The sequence below is a fragment of the Lichenostomus cassidix genome, chromosome 6, assembly GCF_008360975.1.
Source record: "Lichenostomus cassidix isolate B80296 chromosome 6, HeHo_3.0, whole genome shotgun sequence".
Taxonomy (NCBI): domain Eukaryota; kingdom Metazoa; phylum Chordata; class Aves; order Passeriformes; family Meliphagidae; genus Lichenostomus; species Lichenostomus cassidix.
In genome coordinates, this window is record NC_139487.1 from 19975238 (window position 1) to 19993664 (window position 18427).

At 38.5% G+C, this 18427-nt stretch overlaps 1 protein-coding gene across 5 annotated transcripts in view; it reads left to right on the top strand.

Annotated features, from left to right (window-relative positions):
* The window catches only part of SEC24C (SEC24 homolog C, COPII component), a 38703-nt gene that overhangs the window by 13972 nt on the left and 6304 nt on the right, over positions 1-18427 (top strand). For 3 of the 5 annotated variants that reach the window (XM_085065533.1, XM_085065537.1, XM_085065534.1), the window contains 14 exons: positions 308-486; positions 1701-2150; positions 3467-3597; positions 4804-4872; positions 6596-6707; positions 7532-7659; positions 10202-10340; positions 12268-12383; positions 13672-13796; positions 14056-14247; positions 15280-15373; positions 17109-17225; positions 17702-17872; positions 18259-18355. In XM_085065533.1, coding sequence (XP_084921659.1) covers positions 308-486; positions 1701-2150; positions 3467-3597; positions 4804-4872; positions 6596-6707; positions 7532-7659; positions 10202-10340; positions 12268-12383; positions 13672-13796; positions 14056-14247; positions 15280-15373; positions 17109-17225; positions 17702-17872; positions 18259-18355 — 2120 coding nt within the window. The remainder of the gene's footprint in view (positions 1-307; positions 487-1700; positions 2151-3466; positions 3598-4803; positions 4873-6595; positions 6708-7531; positions 7660-10201; positions 10341-12267; positions 12384-13671; positions 13797-14055; positions 14248-15279; positions 15374-17108; positions 17226-17701; positions 17873-18258; positions 18356-18427) is intronic. The other 2 variants (XM_085065535.1, XM_085065538.1) reach the window with 1 other exon arrangement.

The window sequence follows — 18427 nt, forward strand, 5'->3', positions numbered from 1 at the left end:
GTCTTACTGTTGCTCACCCTATAGACTCTGTTGCAGCATTTCTGGTTCGTTGTGATAACTTAAATGGAATTTAAAAAAACGTAGAATTTGTACTTTAACAGCTAATAGGTTGTTTTGGTTTTTTTTTAGAGAAAGGGATTCAAATGCATGCAGGATACGTAATTATTTTGCCAAAACTGAGCTACAGTGTTTCATGTAAACTGAGACCCAGAAAGTGTTTATGTGGTAGCACAATTTTAAAAGGCACAGAGAATTGTAACTTCTTGTATAATGAGAAATCAGTTAAGTTTATCATCTTCCCTCTCAGGCCACCTGCTTTTCAGCCGTTTCTGCCAGGCTCAGCACCCACGCCTGTCAGCCAGACATCTACGTTCCCGCAATATGGGCCCCCACCAGCCAGCGTGCAGCAGCTCAGCAATCACATGGCAGGGATGACAATTGGCAGCACTGCAGCCTCTGCTCCTCCCCCAGCTGGACTGGGCTATGGTAAGGTTTCCTGGCTACAGAAATATGCTATTGATTTTCATTTTTGCTAGTAATTTAATAAAAGATTTTTTCTTGTCAGTGATTCATTACCATATGGTTATGGAAATTCTCTGCGTGTTGACATCTGCCACAGTAAACAGTAGTTTTCTTAATTAGTAAGGTCATAATTGGGGAAAACAGAATGGACACTATTGTAGGGGACAGCGCTGGCGCTGCTGGATGTGAGTAACAAAGGAAAGTAACAACATTGGTCCTCAACGGGGTGAGTGTTGTGAAACACAGAACAGCTTACCCCTACATCACCTGTTGGAGAGTCTAAATGTCTTGCCACTGTTGTGCAGCAGCCCAGTCCAAAAAAAAAAAAAGAAAAGAAAAAGGGCCTCATAAATGTAGATCACAAAGTGCTGTAAATACTCTGAATGATTGTGTGAAGCGTTCTGCTGGAAGTCAAGAAGAAACTTACTTAAACAGTATAAACTGAGTTAACATTAAAAACTGAATTTAGGTATTTTGTTCTATGGTATGAGATCAACAGTCTCATAGCTGTAGATTAGGGGAGTTTTTAATTTGAAGACTAGAGTTTTTGTCTTTATTATGTGTAAGCTGGTCTAAGTACCTTTTTAAAAATTATTTTGATAAAATGCTTTTAACAAGCATCTTGTAATGTAAGACAGATTTTATAGGAAAGTTAGGAGTAGGTGGGGGATGCAGATTTCCTTGGTCTTTTGGCAAAGTGTTTGTCAAAAAATTATCCTCAGAAACAGTACAGAGGTAGCTTCATGCTAGTGAAACCACAAAGCTCAAAACGGTTCTTGATCTACAGGCTCCAACTGAGTGTAGAGTTTAAGGTAGAAACTTAATTCAAGAAATGCATAGATAGACTCGTGGTGGTTCATGTTTTGCATATTTCTGGCCTTGCCCTTTTTTTTCTGGCCTTCAATCCTGAAATGTATTCTGATCATGTAAAATAAGCAGCTCAGACTTTGAGAGAGAAGACAATGAAAGAACTATCAAGTTTCAGAATCCTTGAAGTAGTTTCAGCTCTCTGATCAATCTAGGAGGATGGTCACTTAGGGTTTGTCTCTGCTATTAGTGGTAAGTGTATCTGAAGATGAGAAAGTGGTAGTCCTACTCAGATGATCTGGAGCAAATGGGTTTTCCTTATATCTTAACTGTCTTGAGGAGAAAATGATGTATCTTTTTTTTCTTACCAGGTCCCCCAACATCGGTTCCCCCAGTCTCAGGAAGCTTAAGTGCAACAGGATCTGCTCTCTACACACCTTACAGTGCGAGCCAAGGACCCCCTCCTACCAGTGTGTCTCAGGGTCTTCCTTTGGCACAGCCTCCGTTTCCTGGTCAGACAGTATCAGCTCAGCGCCTACCTACTCAAGTTCCTGGTTTTGCCCCACCTCCCACTTCTACAGGGGTTGGACCTTCCTCCTACCCTCCTACCACAGGTGCTCCAAGGCCACCTGCCGTGCCAGGCCCACCTCTGCCTGGGCAGACAGTTGCTGGACCACCATCATCCCGGCCTAATCACATATCCTCACCGCCACCTCCATCAACTGTGTCAGGGCTGCACCCTGGGCCTCCCATGAGTGGTCTCCATGGACCACCTCCTCCCACTCATCCTCCTCAGCCAGGATACCAAATGCAGCAGAATGGTGAGTATTCCTAGTATAGGAATTTTAAGTTACGTGTGTTCTCTTCATGCTGCAAACTGAGAACTAGATTTCAGGTTGTTACTTGGGGGCTTCTGGCTGCACATCAAAGCTTCCCTCTTGTTTCCCTGTGCTCATGTCTAAGATAAACAATATCATGTGTCATTCTGTGATATTTTATAATACAGGTTTTAATCAGATTAATGTAACAAAAGGAATTTTAGCTGACCTGGCCAAAAAAGTGTTTAGCCATTAGTGCCATACTGCTACCAGAATTCATGATCAAAATTTTATAATGGTCTCTAGTTTGATGTCTGCAACCTCCTCTGTTCACAAATAGGCATCTGAAATACTGAAAAGCCTTATTTTATATTTTTAAATTTTGTGGCCATTGTGCATGTGCAATGTGTATGAGAGGAGTTGTTAAAAGTTGAAAAAGGAGTTGCTATGTTTTCTCGTTTAATTTGCATAACTGTATTTTTCTCCCTTGTAGAAGCTTGCACATCTCAAATGTACTTAAAAGTAGGACCAGTCAAGCTTTCTTCATTAAAACCAGTTTTGGCTGGATTTTAATCAGTAACACTTACAGATAGCTAGGATAAAGTGATCATGTACAAATGTTGGGATTGAGAATCCCATCCCCCATGCAGCTTTGCACAGCTGGACAGATAAATTACTTAAAAATACCTTTCAAATTCCTATGAACTGTAAAAATATTAATGGGTTAAATCATGCTGTTACTCTGTAAGTGACTAGAATTGCCTAAAATACTGTGAAATAGCTTCAGGTAGTTACTAAACAAAAGAGAAAATTGCATAATAGCCTATCACTGTAATTTCAGACCAGCCAAAACTGCCCAAGGGAACTCCTCGCATATCTTTAATTTGAAGAATTAGTGATCATCCACTAACTTATTTGGCTGTTCTGTGTGCACTTTCTATTAGACAGTTCTGCTGGTAAATGTTCATAATGCATGATCTCAACGTGCATTGTGATCAGCAGTTACAAACTCTAGAAATAGTTACATTAATGTCCTGGTTTGGGCTGAGGTAGAGCTAATGGAGTTCAGACTGAAGACCTCTGTTTTCTTACGTCTAGTTTTGAAAACTGTATCTATCAATTTATTGGATTGCTCATAGAGATGTACCAGTCTAAGATGAAACACTGTGGGAAATATGTTTAATCCAAATTAATTGAAAAGCAGATGACTTTATATTTCTTGAGGATTTTTTAATGATGGCAAGAAATGCGGAAAGTACCAAATGAGGAAATGCCTAGTATTAAGGCACTGTTTGATTTTGATGTTCTTTTTTTTTAAGGTTGCTTTGGACAGGTGAGGGGTCCCCAGCCAAACTATGGAGGAGCCTATCCAGGAACACCAAACTATGGAAGTCCACCTGGACCACCACCTCCACCAAAACGCTTGGATCCAGATTCCATTCCTAGCCCTGTAAGCTTACTTATTCCTAGCAGTGTCAACTCTTCCACAGTGTCTTTGCATAAAACAGAACTGACAAAGACCAAAGCTGATAACAGGTTTCTCATTCCAAGGAACCTCAGTCTGTTTTCTTGCTTACGTTTCTCTCTTATGTCCACCTTCAGTCTTCTGTGATGAATAAGCCCAGAGGCAGTGTTTTTCTTGGTGACTAAAGAAAGGCACTGCATATGGAAATCACTGCTCTAATTCCTCAGGTCTTTTTCTGTACTGTGTTATCTTTTGAGAATCCTTGAGGGCTTTGATTAAACTTGTTTCTTCATTTCTGGATGCTTGCATAATGACTTTCCAAGGTGAACTAATTTCAGGTTTTGAGGTGACAGTCTGTGAACTGTATGATTCATGTTTAAAGTATGGTTAGTAGGAGGTGATTGTAGTGCTTTTCTATAATCTGTCAAAAAGCTGGTTTGTGTTTTTTTGGTTCATGAAGTCATGATGCTACATCAGTCAAATATGGACAGCTTCTCAAACTGGGATTGCCTTTCAGAATGGAAGTTCTGAGACAGGATGAGCAGTTACATGTAATGGTTATCAGTCATGAGTAATATGAAGCCTGGTGGTATTGCCACTAGTCTACTGTACTTTTCCTTCCGCTGATGATGTTTCTGTACTTCAAAACTATGAAAATAATGTAGTCTTGAGTTATATCTTAGGTCTGAACTGATGTTATTCAGAAGGTATTTCTATTTTAAAAAGATAACCTGTTTAGATTCCAGGTTTACATAAAGCTTACCTACTGTATTTTTTTTTTGTAGAATGTAAGTCTTTGATTGCTTGTCTGCCTCTCTTCTCTTCCACTAAATGAAATCTCAAATGGCTTGCGTCAGTTACCTTCATGTTAGCATGTTCTTAAAGCATAAATCCCCAGTTTCTAACCAAAGTGAGCAGGTGATCCACTGCCTCCATTAGCAACATGTTCAGAGCCAAGCCCAGTATCCTGGCAAGTCTGGTTTTGGGATCTGTGTATGCTGCAGAAGCTGATGTGTCCTGTTGCATGAACCAGTATCTAAATGTATCTAATTCCAGTGCTACAGGTTTGGGTAGAGAAGTAACACTGTTACTTTTTGGTTTATTATTCTCTTTCTTTTCTTTTCTTTCTTTTTTTTTCTTTTTTTTTCTTTTTTTTTTTGGTGGCACTGTTATTTCTGATTTAAAAAAAAGCAACTTAATGAGCTGCCACCCCAGCAGAAACCCAGGCACAGAATAGACCCAGATGCAATTCCTAGTCCAGTAAGTGCTGTATATATGTCAATTGTAGTCTGTGTGTTGGTGACCATCTGTGCATGCCTGAAACCTGAACTTCACCTTGCTAACCCTCCATCATTAATCTTTTACCCTTTCCTTGCTGTCTTCTGCTTGCCTTATCAAAATGAGTAACATTACACCACATGAGGTTATTAAAATCTTCTGTGATGAATGGTGAGGCAATAGAAAGCAGTGTTTCAGAAACAGATCATGAAGAATGTCTCCCCTTCACTTTGTCTGATCTTTAGGATATTGCCTTCATGAGATTCCAACTGGCGTTATTAGTGTAAGCCAACAGTATAATTACCCAAACAATGTGTGTCTCATGTCAGCATTCACACAGCATGAGCTGTTGTAGCCATATTTTCTACTGTGTTTTGATCAGAATTTGATTACTCTTCTTGTTGATATACCAGTACTGGCCCAGTGTTTTGGAGTTCTAAAACTGCAGATGAGCTGGGTTGTTTTTTTGTTAATTCCTGACACAAATCTTCTAGTAGTTTAGTATGAGGTATGGGGAGCTATAAACATTCTCTCATTATCTGTGCTCATGCATAACCATTAAATTTTGAATTTGAAAATTTAATGTTTATGTTGGAGAATCTTACCTAAAGAAAGAAAAAAGCAGCTACCTTTTAGATTGGAAGAAAAAAAACCTTTTGGCTTTTTGTTACCCTGTGTCACTTATTCCTCGTTTAGTCAAAGTTCATCATTTAACAGGTACCAGCAGCGAGATCACCAGTGTAAGTCACCCTGTAGACTTTTGAAACAGGATAAGATTTGTTCTAGAATAGTCACTGTCTGAAGCTATGGAAGGCTCTCTGCTGCCAGCTTGCAGTGAGAGGGTGGAAGTTCTGCCATGCAAACGTCTGCATTTCAGAATTTACTCTAGGCAAAGGCAGGTGTGTTTGATGGCAAAATAAGAACAGAATGATTGCTAGCTTTAATTCTTTCATTCAGTCACCACTATGGAAATGTAGTTTCAACTGTGTACAACTACAAAGGTCAGTGGATATTTTTGTAAAGTGAAACTATTTAACACATTTCCATTATCTTGAACAAATTTAGAGTTGTGAAGAATTTGAAATACTAAGAAATTTTAAGATTTTTACAGGCTTTGAAGTTTGATTAATTGACAAATCTATTGCAGTTTCACTTCCTGCATTCTCAGAATTCAAATCACAAACCCTTGAGCCACCACAAAGTAATGAAGATTTCCACCTGAGCTTGCAAGCCATCTGTCTTTAGGCCAGAGCTAGAGTGGTTAGAAATAAAGGCATACTGTGAAAACAGTGGGAACATAACAGAAAGAAAAAGCCAAGTTACCCATACAACTTCAGCTTGAGGCTTACTGAAGCTTCTGATTCTAATTTGACTAGAACCATACAGGGGAATACTACCAAAAATTCCTTTATTGATCTGAGTTTGGCTTTTATGAGTTCAGATCAGACTTTAAAACACAAAATATGCTACTACTAAGAATACTTGAGGAAAAATAATATTTGCAGCTTGTAATTTATTGTTAGTTATTAAGTACTCTTTAAAATCAAACTGAGAGGTGACTGCTTGACAAAATTTACTTGCTCTTCTTATTTTTAGAGATAGTAATGTTTGCCTCAGGTCCCTCCTTTCACTGCCTTAGATTTTTTCATTTTACAGTAATTTGAAATCAGGCCTCCAAATAATAACATGGTATTTTCCATCATAGATTCAAGTGATTGAAGATGACAGAAATAACCGTGGGTCAGAACCATTTGTCACTGGAGTGAGAGGGCAGGTCCCACCTCTTGTTACTACAAATTTCTTGGTCAAGGATCAAGGTAAACTATTTTCTTTTCCTAAACAAACAAAGAAAACACAAATCCCAAAGAGTCGCTGACGGAACTGTGTCTTTAAAGGGAATATGTGTTTTACCAACAGAAGCTTCATTTCAGGTCTTGTGTTGATTTGATGCAGTTTAGATTCTCCTGATTGTTTGGTAGCTAGTAACCAATTTGCAGGTAAAAAATGTTCTCCAAGGCAGATACCTCAGACCAGCATTTGCAGAGATACCAGAAAACAGCAGATGAAGCCTCTTCTGCAGAGCTATATAAAAAGCTCTTAAGAACTTAAGAACTGAAATCTACTAGTAACATCACTAGAATTGGACTGGGGACTAACTGTATTTTTTAAAATTAGGAGGGATGTAAATTGGACTGAGGGCTCCACAGAGAAAAGATATTTCACCCTTTAGTCTCCCACACTTTTTTTGAGTTTTAAAGTTCCAGAAAAAGTTTCAGAATCTGATTCTACAATCAAGTGTTTTACTCTTCAGCCAAAATTACAAAATGAAACAGTAGGAATGTTTTGAGTAGTGTTTTCTGTCTGCATTGTTTTAGGCTGCAAATACAGTGAAACAGAAATGCAGTTTTGTAGGTTTAGGTTGACAGGGAGTCAAGTTCATTTGTTTTAAGATCTTTTATTATATTTAGTTAATCATGAAAAGTTATTTTATTTGGAATTCAGGTTTTCTATAGATTGAATGTTTAGATAACCTCATAGTGTCTGTGGCTTAACAACACAACTTAAGGTATCTTTGTTTCTGTTCTTGAATATAATGTTAACTTGTACTGAAATTTATGAGGCTTTTTCATTTGTTCCCCAGGTAATGCAAGCCCCCGCTACATAAGATGCACATCTTACAATATTCCCTGCACCTCTGACATGGCCAAACAATCCCAAGTTCCCCTGGCTGCTGTCATAAAGCCGCTGGCTAGTCTGCCGCCAGAGGAGGTGAGAACCATTCATCGAGCCACGTGTGCCATGCGTGCTCTCAGCACTTGGCAGGAGAATGCTCTTAGGTGGCAACATTTAACAGATAGGTTTAGAAGGCATATTTAGGTAATGAAGACTATGTAAACATTGATTCTTCAACAGGTATGCAAGAGACATCTGTAAAGCAGAAGAATATTGTGTTCAAAACATTTAATATTTTGATCATCATGCTAATTTCAGCTTTTTTGCAGTAGCTGTCAAGCACTGTGACTAAATGACCGAAGTACTAGAATGGCCCCAAAGGCATACACTTCCAGCTGATCTCAGTTTCTTTCTTAGTCTAAAATATTTACATAGTTGCTAGTCACAGGTGTTAAGCCTATTCTAGAACGCCAAGTTGTGAAATTGGATGAGAATGTATGAAATAGCACCAGTTAAGCTGTCTAATATGCATGTACATGCCCAGCATTGTGTGGGATGACAGCACAACACTGAGTACTGGGCACTGCTGAGCTGCACTTGTATTGCTGCCCTTTCCCTCTAGGTGTTATGTGTGGCTGTTTAGCCTTTTACTTTCTTGTATCTGGTTGTTGCAAACATGAAAGCTCAGAGACTTTTACGGAGTTGGGCATTTTTTTAAGCAATGTAAGTACTCTGGCTGCTGTGTATTGTTAGCCTGCTTGGAGCAGTGACATAAAGGCAAACAGGCTTGTTAAATCTGAGTGTATACATCTGCACTATTCTGTGCCCTGTTAAACATAAGTGTAGCATCTGCTGAGGAAAGCAATTTCCTCTGGTCTTTGAAGGGTGGGGTTTTTTCTGTTGCATTTCATTAGCGTTCCTAAACTATGGTTTGAATTTTCAAAACTGGTTTATGATAAAACTGAGCTGTGGCTGAAGTTTAAGAGGAACACAATAGGATAATGTGGTCTTACTTGAGAAACTTTGAAGCATGTGGAGTTACACATTTTTAGAGAAGCTTTACAAATAATAGTTGTTTGGTCTTCTGGTGTGTTTATGCTTTGAACAAGCACTTGTGGTGTCCAGGAAAAAAAAATGGCCAGGATTGGAAAATTGCTCTGGAGACCAGTCAGCTTCTAGTATTTGGAAGTTCTTTATGGCAAGGGCAGACTCAACTGTGCAGGGGCCCTTCCAACAGATGACAACTCAGCTGTTCAGGGCAATAAGACTATAAATAGAGCTAAAGCTGTACATGCAAGTAATGAGAGGATAAATGTTTCATGAAAATATTATCTTATGAAACTATAGCATTCAGTTAAATTTAGGACATATAAAAATTCAGCACCTGGTTGCCAAATCCAGGACCTTTGCCCTGTGTTATGCACTGTTCAGGAAACCAAGTTTGGAGCTTTGGAAAGAAGTTATCTCTGTCTTCTGGGAGTAAGTGGTTAATGACAAGTTATGTATAGTTCTGCCTGTTTCCAGCACCCTTGTACTTTATTTGCATGTTACAGAGGGAGAGGCTGAGGAAAAAAAATATTGTGTTGAAGTACAATACCAAGATTGCCTGCCAGTCAGAAAACTTGAAAATTTGTTTCCTTTGAAGATGTCAGCCTGGGGTATAAGAAATGGGAAATGCTGACTGCAAAACCATTGAACTGTCATTAAATGATTAGTGGGGTTGAATGAAAGACATAGCACACCTGTGGCATGTAGAGGAAAGTGACTGGAGCATTTGCTCATCTTCTGCTCAGTGAATATGTTGTCTCTTAAACATGATCATAGATTTAAGGTAACTGAGAGAATTAAGACCAGACACCTTTACTGGCAGAAAATTTAAAAATAAGCAATTAAATTTTTGAGCTAAATTGTTAGTTACAAAAGGCGCTTTGAACTATGAATGCAGCTTGTAATTTGCATGAGTTCCATCTCAGCCATTTCAAAGTGCTTCCTGCTTGTTTGGATATTGAGAAGCTGTAGAAGTTGCCAAGCATCTTACTCTGGTTTGGGTGCAAAAAGCACATATTATAAGTAATAGTTCAAAAATGGTGTCACTATATAACAGTTTTGAGAACTTGCTGTACAGTGGGGTTAAGACAGTAAGAGCTTGTGGTTGTAATGTATTTCATGATGGAGTTCAAAAATAAGTCTTATTGGATGAAATTTTTTAAGGTGGATGCTCTGTATTCTTGAATATATGGAATGCAATGACTGTCTTCACTTTTGCCAAAAAATTTGCTCTTTACAAGGGGAAGAGATAAGAGGTGAAGAGTCACTTTCGTTCAGTCTTTTATGTTTACTTGGGAGACATCTGGCAGCACAGTGTGGTCATGTTCTTCAAGCAAGCTACTGGCTAGGTGGAATAGCCCATTAATGACTCTAGCCCACAAAGTACTGCTGTTCTAAAGCTTGAATTGAAAAGCACTTGTGGAATACTTGCTCAGGCTTCCCACATCCCCTGCACTCTGTCCCACAGCTGCCAAATGCTAAATCCTATGCAATGTACAGGGAGGTAGAAGTGGCCATACAATACAGAGCTTAAAACTTTCTCATCATCATGTGACCTTTCTTTTAATGTTTTTTTCTCCTGCTTCCACAGACCCTTCCTTATTTGGTAGACCATGGAGAATCCGGTCCTGTCCGATGTAATAGGTGCAAAGCTTACATGTGCCCTTTTATGCAATTCATTGAAGGTGGAAGGAGGTTCCAGTGTTGTTTCTGCAGCTGTGTCACTGAGGGTAAGGGTTCTTCTGGAAATCACTCTCTGGGCTCTGCTGGAAAGGTCTTTGAACAAGATGCAGGCAAATAAATCTTTATAATGTTATGATCATTTACAATGAATACTGTGATGTAATAGGTGTCTGGTCTTGTAAAAAATTATTGTAAAGCGTGTTCAGAGTTCAGTTCTGAAATTGTGTTCAAATAGTACTGCATTGCAGTACTGTACCAAATTTTTGATATTTATATTTGTAGCATAATGCCTGGTTGGTTTGAAAGACTATTTATTGTATTTTCTTAGGGTATTTCAAAAGTACACTTTTTTTAACAGACTGAGATGTGGATCTAGTCAGTAGCATAGTTAGGATTTTTTTTTCTCACAAAGCCTTTTTTTGTCTCACAAACACTCCTCAAACACGTGAGATTGCAATTAAATCTGCTGCAGCTGAATAAGAGTGTTCAGTACAGGCCAGTTAATACTAGTTCCTCTCCTAAATTAATACAAAACATGCTTCCTTTGAAGCAGAAGTCACAATGGGCTGCTTGTAGCATGACATCTGTAGATTTGTTTTGAAGGCCCAGTAGAACATAAGGTACAACAAACCTTATGAGGATGTTTTCAGTGTTCCGCTTGGTAGCACTGATGGCTTTTAATGGACTGTTTTGACCACCTCAGTTATGCTGTACAACTGTTAGTACTAATCAAAATGGGAATTAGAAATGACCAACTTTAAAAAACAATTTTGTCTGGTGATTTTCTGCCTGCATATGTTCCCTGTCCCTGCTCACTCAGCAGCTATATGAATGGCTGTACCTGTAACAACTGAGCAAAGGCAGAAAAGGGAGGTATGCTGAGAGACTGCTGATGAAAGCAATACTGTGAAAACGCAATGTAGTTGTACCTAAAGCTTGAGAACAATTTTTGTTTTCTCTGCAAAAACCATCAGGCAATTAGCTTTTATGGGATGTGTACTTGGAGACAAGAGTGATAGATGCTTATATATAGTCTTAATGATACCACTTATTGTCTTTTGAACTTTTGAAGCTTTGAATGTTTAGAATAGTTTAAATGTGGTGAATACTGTAATTCCAGGTAATCTCATTTTATTCTCTTCTGATGATATATAGACAGCTATATAGAGCTATATAGACAGCTATAGGTGGAATACATTTTGTCACCCAAGCAGTTCTTCAGGAGGGACTGTCTGTCATGGTAGTTCTTGGGGCATGAGGGAAACATGTTGTTTCCACAGCTGAGTTTTGTAGGCAAAAAAGTGGCTTAACTCCCATTTTATTTTCTAGTGCCTCATACCAGCACAAAAGTACTAGGTGCTGGGCATGTGGTTATACTTCTGTTTCTCCTTCTTAATCCAAGAAGTACCCTGTGTATTCTGATAAAAAGATTATGGGAGTCTCTGCATGTGAGAGTGCCTGGAAGCTTTGCTCTTGTGCAGCTTGGGAAGGGAAGGAGAAACACACTCATATAGCAAAATAAGGAGCTCTGTATTTTAGTAAGCCTTATTTGAGTTGGTAATATTGTAGCCTGTAGTTTGCATCAGACTCTGTTTTAACTCATTTGTTACTACTTACATGAGATGGTTATATTTTTCCTTTGGACTAGATCCTTCAGAATAATCCTAGAAGTGTATTGTAGTGATATTTCTGATATGAAATGTAAAATGAGAATGGAAAGGAGGTTCAAGATGTGTACAACAGTAACTATACCATGTGCTGTCTGGTGCGTGAGACAGACTGGAATAAGTTTGTATATTTTTGCTTTAATGATATTCTTAAATTGCATTAATAATTTTAGTACTTGTGTGCTAGCCCAGAGTGCTAGTTCACTTTCCTGGAGTTTTGTTTGAAACAGCTGTGTCATGTTGGCACTCTAGTCACAGTGTTTATCATGGGCATACCACTGAGCATTAATGATTTTTCCTTCATCAGTGCCACCTCACTACTTCCAACATTTGGATCATACTGGAAAGCGAGTAGACTTCTATGACCGACCTGAGTTGTCACTGGGGTCGTACGAGTTTCTAGCAACAGTTGACTATTGCAAGGTACAGATGTACATGTTTATTGCTGTATTTATTTTGCTTTTAAGTTTATTTTGCTAAATAAGACTATTTTCTTTAAAGTAAAAAAGACATGAATTGTCTGGGGCTGATTTCTAGGTGGCAGAGATAAACAGCACCATTAATCCAACCCCCTTTATGGTATAAAATAACAGGTTTGTCTGCTTACTTCCAAAACTAGAGGAAGTCCTGACCATACATGACATACTATAATTTAATAGCTGTCTCTGTAATTTTTTTTCTGGAGCTGTATAAGCAGCTGTAGCTGTGCTTACCTTAGGAATTCTGCAGAAGGGACTCTTGTGCAGTAGTCCTTGAGATAAAAAGGGATTGTAGGAGAGTTTCATGGCAAGTACAACAGTAACTATGTAATGTGCCACCTGTTGCCTAAGGCAGACCTTACCTATTGAACTTCAATTTCAAATACAGCCATAGTGGTTAAAAGCACAAGAATACTGTGGAAATGTATGTTGTCAAAGCTGGTTTGCTTTTTAAATGAAAGATTTAAATAATAATTAACTTCTAAGGACTCGGGAAAATATGTGCAAGGTATTTATCAAAGCAACTCATATCTCTGCTGAAATATTATGCTGAGAAAATAAATGTCTAAATGTTGTGAGTTATACTGGTTGCCTCCTAATGCCTCTGCTTTACTTTGAGTTAAAAGAAAAAGTCCAATTATTTTCTAGCAGCATAAGAAGAATTTTAATTCAAATGAGATGACATCTTTCCAGCTTTTTTGAAAGTTCTTCTGTTTTGCTTCTGTTCTGTGTGCTTGTTCTAGTATGACCTATAGACCTCAGAAAACTATTGACTGAAACAAGTTTATCATTCCCAAAGAAAGCCAGATTTTTAAGAAGGAGAAGGTTGTCATTCTTGGAGAGGAAAATCTTCTTCTTTGTATTGGTGAAATCACCTGTGACAAGTCTGGTCAGGTTCCAAGGTCTTGAGAACCAGCAGAAATCTCCCCTGTCCACTTTTCCTGTCTAATCTAGTCAAGTAAATGGATTATTTAGTTGTAACTTTCTTCTCTGATCAATGGTAAAGTCTGTCTTGGGCATTTAATACGAGTCCTTTTCAAACATAGTATGATTACATGTCTGTTAGTTGGAAAAGGATAGGAGAATGAGCTGAAGAAATAACTTTTGCTCATGCTTATGTGGGAGCATGAAAGCAACTAAGTTTTGACCAGCATTGCTTTCTCTGTGTTAGGGAGCTGTTATCTGAGCTGCTTTACATGGCAATAGTGTGATTTCTTCCCTCTCTTCCACAGAATAACAAGTTTCCTAGTCCACCTGCTTTCATTTTTATGATTGATGTGTCTTACAATGCTGTGAAGAGTGGCTTAGTGAGGCTGATATGTGAAGAATTAAAATCACTCCTAGATTACCTGCCCAGGTAGGTATATTGTGAAGTACTGTAGTCAATGAAAATGGGGGATGCTGTTACTTTTTCTCTTTAAAAATGCTAGAAATTAAAAAATTATTTGGTAATCCTGTCAAGCTTTTCTTCAGAAAAAGGCCAAGCAGAACATCTTTCTTGATACCCTTCTAGGTGAAAATAAATTTTACTTCCTTAATTTATCCCTTATTGTGTTGGGTTACGTGTAATGTTTTCCATATCTTCTTGGATGTGAAGGCAAGTATGTCTCTTACAGGGAAGGCAACATGGAAGAATCAGCCATTCGAGTAGGCTTTGTCACCTACAACAAAGTGTTACACTTCTATAACGTGAAGAGCTCACTGGCACAGCCACAAATGATGGTGGTCTCAGATGTGGCAGATATGTTTGTGCCACTCCTTGATGGTTTTCTGGTGAATGTGAATGAGTCCAGGACAGTTATTGCCAGGTAATATAAATTTATTTACAATGTGTGTAGTAATATATTTGTTGGGACAATTCAAATGTTGTGTGCTTAATTGTCATTTTATTCACGTCATGTTAAGTCACTCCATGTGTTTTAACTTACTATACTCTTTGAGATTGCGCTGGCAAAGTAGGATGGGGAAATTCAAGAACTAAAGGTGTATTTGACTCATAATCCACCTTAACAGTGTATATAAGGGGATTTAGTGCAGAAGGGCATTTCTGGGGAGAAAAAAAGAAAAACAAACACAAACCAAGCCAAAGAAACACCCCACCCAAAGTAAAACCTCAACAAAGCACAACTAGGATGATGCAGAGTGAAAGTTGTAAGAATACTGGATCACTGTCTTTAAGGCAACTGCTTAAATAACTGCAGACTGAGAGAGCAGGGGTGTCCAATTTTGGTTCCATAGAGAAAATAGAATGTGTGGGATAGAGAAGATGAAATCTGAAAGGAAATGAAGAGATGAGCAAAGTTTTGGCAAACTATTTAACATGGTATTGAACTGTAATTAATCTATGGTGTGTAGCTAACAACCTTTTGGGAACTAGACCTGGAATTGCATGTTTTTAGAGAAAATATCTAGCCTGTTTTGTAACGCATCAAACAAGCCTAAATACAAAAATGTGGGTTAAACCTGTTGATCTTTGAATAGTACACAAGATGCTTGGCAAACAGAGGTCCAGTGTCACTAGTATTCCCTAAGAATTTACTTACTTATGTATATTGGAATATATTAAAAGAGAAGAATTACAGAAGAGCTGTGGAATAGGCATCAGTTGAGGCCATACAGCATGCGCTGAGGATATGGATGAGAGAAGCCAATGAAAAACAATACAGCATTTCTTTCACAGATGAGATGCCAGATACTGTAAACGTTATGCAAATTTACAGACATGTTAGGGACTTCTCTTTAAACCTCCTCACTCTTGCACATCATCAACTGCAGCTGTGTGGCTTTTTCTATTAAATGGGATCTTGAATTTCTCTTTTTTTTTTCTTGTTCTTTGCTAGTTTGCTGGATCAGATTCCAGAAATGTTTGCAGATACAAGAGAAACAGAAACTGTTTTTGCACCTGTGATTCAAGCAGGGCTGGAGGCACTGAAGGTTAGTAAATGCATTGTTATGGCAAACTGTTTTCAGCCAAGTACTCAGAAATTCATATTCTATTAACACACACTAATAAGACAATTCTAAAGATTTTGTAAGCTCCTTATGGTAGATGGACTACATGTAGGGAGTACTTGGCTCGTTCTTGAATTGCATGTACCTTCTGTTTTATGCACCTATCTATATGTTCTCTACCCAATTATTTTTGAAATAATTTTGTTCAAAGTACAAGAACATGGCTTACTCTCAGAAATCTATCTGAGTTTTGCTTTAAATGGTTTACAGAACCTACAGAAAAAAAATGACCCTCCAGCATTAAAAAAACAAGTGCTAAAGTCTGTTAAGTGCCATGGAGGTGTTCTGTAGTTTGATGTCTTTTTAATCCTGTACTCTGGTAGAATCTTAAATAAAAGGGGAGAATGCCATCTGTTGAAGTTGCCTGCAACAATGTGCTAACCAGGTAAACCTTTCCTAAAGTTCTTCCATTCTAGTACTTCATCCAGACATAATTACACTAAAAATAAATTACAATAAAAAAACGCATGGTTTAACTCTGACTTTTATCTCCTAATGGAATTGATTTGCCTGTGTGACTTCACCCCAAACTGTTGATACAGCTTTATTTGTCTGTCATGTCAGTCAGAGAATCATTTTAGTTAGAAAAGACCTTTACGATAAGCCCAGCCTTTAACCAGCACTGCCAAGTCCTCCACTAAACCACGTTCCTAAATGCCACATGTAGATCTTTTAAATGCCTCCTGGCATGGTGACTCCACCACTCCCCTGGGCAGCCTGTTCCAGCGCTTGATAGCCCTTTCCATGAAAACCTTTTTCCCAGTATCTAATCTAAAAGTCCTCTGGTGTAACTTGAAGCCATTTCCTCTTGTCCTGTCTCATATTGCATGGGAGAAGAGACTGACCCCCACCTGGCCACAACCTCCTTTCAGGCAGTTGTTGAGAGCAAGAAGGTCTCCCCTGAGCCTCCCTTTTCTCGAGGCTGAACAACCCAAGTTCCCTCAGCTGCTCCTCAACAAGGCTTTGCTCCAGACCTTCCATCAGCTCCACAGCCCTTCTCTGAACATGCTACGGCATCTCAACGTCCTTGTAGTGAAGGGCCCAAAATGTCAAGGTGCAGCCTCACCAGTGCTGAGTATAGGAAAATGATCCTTTAGTCTCTCTTAAACTAAGGTTTTGTTACAATTGTTCAATCAAGAAGTAATAAAAATCGCTAATTAATTTTTTACATACTGTGTGTGTCAGAGAAAATAGCCTACTAAACATTGGCAGGTGTTGGCATGGTGTTGATTTAAAATTTATGATATGTTGAAGCTCAGATTACAAAATTCTTTGCCATTTCTGTGACTTTTTCCCACAAACTCAGTAGCTGCAAATCAGGGAAGAAGGAAGTGCAACACATTTGCACAAAACCTTTTGTATCTCAGTCCTACTTACTGTTCTGTCTCCGTGGAGAAAGTCCTGTTCTCCCTGCTGTGGAGCTAGCACAGATCCAGTAGAACTGAAACTTGCTCTTCTGTAACTGACCAGTAATTTGTGCTCTCTCCATTAGATACCAGTCAAGTAACCGAGTGACAGTGAGCCTGTGTGTCTGGTGGAGCCACCCTGATATAAAAAGAGTGATGAGATTGCTTCAATGTTTGTTTTTGAATCACAGTTTCCCTTAAAATTTTTGTAAATGTTTCTGACCCCTGTTTTTGCACTCACTTTCATGCAGGCAGCTGAGTGTGCTGGCAAGCTCTTCATTTTCCACACCTCCCTGCCCATCGCAGAGGCCCCAGGGAAATTAAAGAACAGGGATGACAGGAAACTGATCAACACAGATAAGGAGAAGGTAATAATGATTTGTGTGATCCTTACTTAAGATGTATATTATGCTTTGTACAGAATAAAATAACAGAAACCGCATTTAAAAAATTGCAAGGATAGCAGGTAATTAACTGTCGCAGCTAATATCTTTTAACATTCCACTCTTATCTTCTGTTCCTAAGCAGGGTTATGGAGACCTGACATCATAAGGAAAGCTCTAGGCTGAGAGCAAGAAGAGTTAGCTCTAGATTATTATACAGGGTAAAATACCAAATCTGGGTTAAAGTAAATGTGCCGAAATTACAATTAAAGCCAAATATGTAGTAATTTTCACAACGATTAACAATTCTTCAAAGGCAGAGTCAGAAGAATTTAGATGATTTTAATTTCCCTGAAGAAAAACTTAAAGTATAAAAGTGTGTTGACTGGGATTATAAACTGGATTTCGCTTTCCTTTTCCTACCTCAAACTTCTGATCTCATCTCTGATTTCCCTTCTTAGACTTTGTTTCAACCACAGACAAGCTTTTACAACAACTTGGCCAAGGACTGTGTGGCCCAGGGCTGCTGTGTGGATCTGTTCCTGTTTCCAAACCAGTATTTGGATGTGGCAACACTGGGTGTGGTACCTTACCAGACAGGAGGCTCCATTTATAAATATGCATATTTCCAGGTAGGAGTGACGTTGACTTGGACTGGTATTTGATCCAAGTAAGAATTACTGTTTAGCTAAGAGTTCTTTTTTTCATAGTGTGAACCATAATGAAGAAGTACTTCTTTGGAAGTAAATGGCTACTTAAATTTCAAGATAGTCAGCAAAATGATTTGGTGGCTTTGTGTCTTCATACAAACATCTCTGTTAATGACAAAACCCACAACAGGAAGAGCTAGACCGTTACCTTTTAGCACAATATTTTATTAGCAAGGCACTGAGCCCAGTATCATGACTGACTTTTAAAGTAGACTACAGGACATAGTATCTGGTTTTAAATTATTATGGTTTATGAAGCAGATCTGATTTATAGAAGTGTGAAACTTCAATTACTGTTTGCCTTCTAGTTGGAGACAGACCAGTACAGATTCCTGAATGACTTGAGAAGAGATGTCCAGAAAGAAGTGGGATTTGATGCTGTAATGAGAGTGCGCACAAGCACAGGTGGGTGTTAGCATGGATGAATCTTAATAAATTGACCGCTTCAAGCATGTCTCATGGGAACTAAGAGATTTT